The 5718-nt window shown below is 41.9% G+C and overlaps 1 protein-coding gene across 1 annotated transcript; it reads right to left on the bottom strand.

Moving 5' to 3' along the window:
- Positions 1–2664: 2664 nt before the first annotated feature.
- Positions 2665–5436, bottom strand: LOC148028697 (uncharacterized). Its single transcript, XM_087688593.1, has 6 exons — positions 5265–5436; positions 5016–5153; positions 4553–4606; positions 4411–4464; positions 4244–4309; positions 2665–3946 (listed from the first exon to the last, which is right to left on the bottom strand). The coding sequence occupies exons 1-6, from the start codon at positions 5349–5351 to the stop codon at positions 3797–3799; spliced, it is 549 nt and encodes a 182-aa protein (XP_087544719.1). The 5' UTR covers positions 5352–5436; the 3' UTR covers positions 2665–3796.
- Positions 5437–5718: the final 282 nt, after the last annotated feature.

Here is a 5718-nt window from a genome sequence, read left to right as displayed (position 1 = left end):
GTAGCATGCTTCTACCACTTGTGCTTCTACTAATAGTTGTCTTGATGAGCATGTTTCCTATGTTGGGACAACCCTCGACTCCTTGAGCTCCATGGATGCTATGGATAGCCCTATTCATGATGACTTGGATTCCTTGTCGTCTTCTACAGGTTCTTCTACTTCAAATGTTATTTGCTTCCATTATGGAAGAGTACTTGCAGTAGCATGCTTCTACCACTTGTGCTTCTACTAATAGTTGTCTTGATGAGCCACTTGTGATTCTACTAATAGTTGTCTTGATGAGCATGTTTCATATGTTGGGACAACTCTCAACTCCTTGAGCTCCATGGATGCTATGGATAGCCCTATTCATGATGACTTGGATTCCTTGTCATCTTCTACAAGTTCTTCTACTTCAAATGTTATGTGCTTCCCTCTCCAATGAGGATGGAAGAGTACTTGCAGTAGCATGCTTCTACCACTTGTGCTTCTACTAATAGTTGTCTTGATGAGCATGTTTCCTATGTTGGGACAACCCTCGACTCCTTGAGCTCCATGGATGCTATGGATAGCCCTATTCATGATGACTTGGATTCCTTGTCGTCTTCTACAGGTTCTTCTACTTCAAATGTTATTTGCTTCCATTATGGAAGAGTACTTGCAGTAGCATGCTTCTACCACTTGTGCTTCTACTAATAGTTGTCTTGATGAGCCACTTGTGATTCTACTAATAGTTGTCTTGATGAGCATGTTTCATATGTTGGGACAACTCTCAACTCCTTGAGCTCCATGGATGCTATGGATAGCCCTATTCATGATGACTTGGATTCCTTGTCATCTTCTACAAGTTCTTCTACTTCAAATGTTATGTGCTTCCCTCTCCAATGAGGATGGAAGAGTACTTGCAGTAGCATGCTTCTACCACTTGTGCTTCTACTAATAGTTGTCTTGATGAGCATGTTTCCTATGTTGGGACAACCCTCGACTCCTTGAGCTCCATGGATGCTATGGATAGCCCTATTCATGATGACTTGGATTCCTTGTCGTCTTCTACAGGTTCTTCTACTTCAAATGTTATTTGCTTCCATTATGGAAAGCTTGGGCATATTCAAAGAAAATGCTTTAAAGATTAGAGAGCAACAAAGACAGAGACAGACTCGACATGAGCAAAGGTTAGAGATACAACAGATGCAACAGGTGTCACCACTCTTACTAGTGGTGAGGTACATGCAATTGTACATACAGATACAGACTCGACATGAGCAAAGGTTAGAGATACAACAGATGCAACAGGTGTCATTTAGAGAGCAACAAAGACAGAGACAGACTCGACATGAGCAAAGGTTAGAGATACAACAGATGCAACAGGTGTCACCACTCTTACTAGTGGTGAGGTACATGCAATTGTACATACAGAGACAGACTCAACATGAGCAAAGGTTAGAGATACAACAGATGCAACAAGTGTCACCACTCTTACTAGTGGTGAGGTACATGCAATTGTACATGCAGTTACCCATGATGATGCAGTTGAGCATGTACTCTTCTCATCTTGTTTCCCTACACTTACTTGCTCAGTGATCAGACCTATGCGTTTGATTGGCTTCTGGACTCTATGTCATCTTATCATGTTACCCCTCATAGCACATGGTTCTCTTCTTACATTACATCTTCTTACACGGAGATTGACAGATGTATTGATTTGGATCTTAAGCAGTTTTATGCTATTATTAGTACAAGGGATATACACCTAGCTTTGCCTAATGGGACTTCTCTTATACTCAAGGATGTTTTACATGTTCCCGTGCTCAGTAAAAGCTTGATTTCTGTCAATCAATTGCATAATGCAAGATATACCCTTACAACGGCACTCTATTTAGTTAACAGGACATCGTGCTTGATCTTGGATCGTATTACATCCCATGAGGCATGGAGTGGCATGCAACCCTCCTATGTACATATGCCACATCAATCTCTGTCGTACACAATCATCATGCTATCTTGTTTGAGACACAAACACCTCTCAGGCCTCTTGATGAGATTTGGATGCCCAACAGATCATACATATTCATCATGCTATCTTGTTTGAAACACAAACACCTCTCAAGCCTCTTGATGAGCGTTCAATACACTTTCTTTATGGCTAATTTTACAACAACTACAATGCCATTACAACAAGCTATTTATTCTGAAAATGAGCCACTTATTGGCCAAGATGACGTAATTATGCATAGCATTCAGAGTTAGGTGTTGGTGGTCAGTTGCTAGACCCCTTGCAAGATCATGAGAGTCGTTTTCTTGTAGTTTTGCAGATTAGACAACCAACCATATGTCAGTCTTCCGCTTCATTGAGGCCACATGTAGTCTTGAGACCCCGTGACCCCGTTGGACGACTTTGGAGAGTTTGGCTGCTCTCCACTGTCTTGTATGCGCCATGCTGATGTTATGTGCCACTCTGATGCTTTACAACCGTGCATTGATGAGTCATGCTTGCTTCATGAGAAGCATTCTTGGATTGCTCCATTGTATGGAGCTTGCAGGCCCATGAGAGCTGTTTTCTTATGGTTTTGCAAGCTAGACAACCAACCATATGTCAATCTTTCGCTTCGTTGAGGCCATATTTAGTCTTGAGACCCCGTTGGACGAGTGTCCGGGATGTTTGCTCTCTTTCAATGATTGATTATGGAGAGTTTGACTACTCTTTACTGTCTTGTATGTGCCATGCTGATATTATGCGCGACTCTGATGTTTTACAACCGTACACTGATGAGTTGTGCTTGCTTCATGAGAAGCATCCCTAAGTCCATGACAATTCAAGAGATAAGGGATCCCACAGCTCCATACAATGAAGCAATCTTGCTTTTTGATTGGGTATTGGGTGAAATGCCATAATTCCTCACCTTGTCTTTTCTTTCCTTTTCCTTGTTTTCACCCCCTAGCCAGGTTGGCCTGTTAGTGGAAGGTTGTTGAGGTAAAAGGCCTTTGGGCCTGCCTGTGTACATTATGACCACCCATTTTTTATTCATATATAATATGATAGTACAATAAGGCTGTCAGTTCAGTAGGACAACACCTACATTGTGTGTGATCTTCTCTCCCGCATCTTCCCCTTCACAATCCTCGTTCATTGTTGATTCCTTCTTTCACTTTGAACACCAACCTTTGCACACAACCAATAGGCATAATTTTCTGTATAAACGATGGTGCTCTAACACATCCTACCAGCTAGCCATGCCTAGCATACACCGTCATCCCCTTACCAAACACAATAGCTAGCTGCTAGCACCACCATCCCTTGCCAATCACATAGGCACTTGTTACATACAGGCAGAGAAGGAGCATAAAAGAGTCTAAAAGCGATAAAGATTGGTATGGGAATAAGTGTAGGCTCGAAGCCATTACAGCAAAAGGCTTGTGACAAGACTCTGATTGGAATCTCTTCAAGTCTATTGAGAGATTTTAGATCAGCTCTGGACAGCAATAATGAGAGAGTGAATTGCTTCTCTCCTGTCGCATGGCATCAGGCCATAATTCCTTGATGTGGCTGAAACTTTAGTCAATTGCAAGTGGTGCGAGAGAGGATAGCAAAAGAAGATGTCTTAATTTGTTCCCCCTAAATGAGTTGCTCAATATAGAGATGGCTTAACTTGTTCCCATACATAAGTTGCCACGACATCGAACAATGTTACAGATAGGAGCCAGGTAAGACAGAGAAGTAAGGTACAATTACTTGATAAGGATGATTATACAAGCGATTTAAATCTGACAAGTGAACCACAAGCTGTGGTTAGGGGGGCACAGCTCTGGTTTAAACCCTTCAGACGGTGATGGGGTTCGACGAATCAATGGATGGGAAGGGCTTGCTGGGCGAGGCGTTCTCAATCTGCAGTTCGACGCACAAATTTTCCTTTGATGGAGAGGGCTGGCAGATCTTCATGTCAGGCGTTGATAGCAGCTCGCTTGGTATCTGAGAGAGGAAAACAGAAAGAGAGACCACTTCAATGACCTTCACATGATTATCAGCTTGAAACATATATAGTTAGTGTAATACAGATTACGATCAGAAGATTATGATCACAAGATTACGATTAGAAGATTAGGACTAAAAATTATATAGTTAGTGTAACAAGATTACGATCAGAAGATTATGATCACAAAATTACGATTAGAAGATTAGGACTAGAAACATATATAGTTAGTGTAACACAGATTACGATCAGAAGATTGTGCGCAAGATTACGATTAGAATTTAATAATTTTCTACCAGATCTGAGAGCTTCGCTGTCGCATCCAACTGTTTCTTCAAAGAGACACGAAGATCCTGGAAATCCTGGAGAAAGAATGAATGGGTGGTTAATAATCCTGGCAAGAAGCAGCAATCAGGCCTAGCATAATTGAGAATCGAAAAAAGTAAGACTAAGCGAGACAGACATTTTTAAGCTGCTCCACTTCAACATTCAAGCTGTTCCGCAGCTCGCCCAATTCCTGTGATCGTTCGAACAAGGGGGAAAATTTTTACTTCCAGACTTGAAACGAATTCAGTCGAATAATGAAATTCAACGAGTAATTTTACCTGCCGGTATGTTTGCACTTGATTATCGAGCCTTCCTCGCCAATCTTTCAAATCCTGCGGGAAGGAAAAGGGCAGCTTGATTATAGTTACCAAGATGCTTATGAAACAGAGTAAGTGTCTGTGTAGTTACATATGGTTGTGAGCTTAAGATTTACATTGTAATGTTCAATGTGGTTGATTACCGAGATGCTACAAAGCAAACTAAACATTGTTACGAATAGAATCTGATGGTCATGCAGGCGGATGATGTTTGAAAATATGATTGTGTGGTGACAAAGATAGTCATGCAGTTGCAGATGATGTTTCCTAAGATGATTAGGATGGTGATGATAAGATTATGGCACCCTAATTGGCTACGCAGTAGAAGATCATGGTTGTCACGAAATCGAAGACATGATCAACAAGGTGATTATTATAATTTAGGAGATGAAATGAAGAGGGAGATGATGGAGTTTTATGATACCTTCTTCAGGCTCTGTACCCTGGCGAGCAGCTCAGCTCGCGACTCGTTCAAGTCCTTGAATACATTGGTCACGTTATCGTTCCCTCCATTCTCATCATTAAGCACTCCTCCAGCAGACGCCACAGCTGCCTTCGGTGTCTGATCAGCAAACAGACAAACAGGTAAAAAAACCAAGATGTACGTTACGTACAGAATCCGTGTACTGCCGGCAAGGGACCGATTGTGCGAGTGATTTCTGATATAAGATACCTCGACGACAGGGACAGACGTTAATGGCTTGGCTGCTGCTGATGGGCATGGCGAAGCAGGGAAAGATGAAGAATCGACAGCTGCCATAGCCGCTCGGGGCGAGAGAGAGAGAGAGAGAGACAAAGAGCGCGAAGAGATATGATTGTCTGCAAATTTGAAACGGAGGGTCTGATATCTTGCTCCTTCAAACGGCTCTTTTGATCCTTCCAACGTCCTTAATAAAAGTTTTATTCAAATTCAAAACCATTTACCAAATATTTAATAACCTGCAAATGCCTACACATATGAGCTTCTTTGTAAAGCGGTATGGCCTTCAACACTACCTCAGAGGGGCATTTCAAAGGGGGTCAAAGTTGGATCAATGGTTGGGAACAAGGGACACTTTTGGAATCAATCTTGGTCGTTTATTGAAATATAACATCTTGCACGTGCAGGTAAATTGGGACGCATGTAT

Source organism: Lygodium microphyllum, chromosome 11 (genome assembly GCF_053477565.2).
Source record: "Lygodium microphyllum isolate KBCC chromosome 11, Lygodium_microphyllum_v1.1.10, whole genome shotgun sequence".
Taxonomy (NCBI): Eukaryota; Viridiplantae; Streptophyta; class Polypodiopsida; order Schizaeales; family Lygodiaceae; genus Lygodium; species Lygodium microphyllum.
Note: the sequence above shows the minus strand (reverse complement) of the source record. Positions and strands in the feature narration are given on the sequence as shown.

Excerpts from the sequence above, each read along its gene's own strand:
- LOC148028697 (XM_087688593.1), bottom strand. The coding sequence starts at position 5,351 with ATGGCAGCTGTCGATTCTTCATCTTTCCCTGCTTCGCCATGCCCATCA. Across the intron at positions 4,465-4,552 it reads AAGTGCAAACATACCGGCAG|GAATTGGGCGAGCTGCGGAA; the intron begins GTAAAATTACTC and ends GAACGATCACAG. Across the intron at positions 3,947-4,243 it reads CAGCGAAGCTCTCAGATCTG|ATACCAAGCGAGCTGCTATC; the intron begins GTAGAAAATTAT and ends TTCCTCTCTCAG.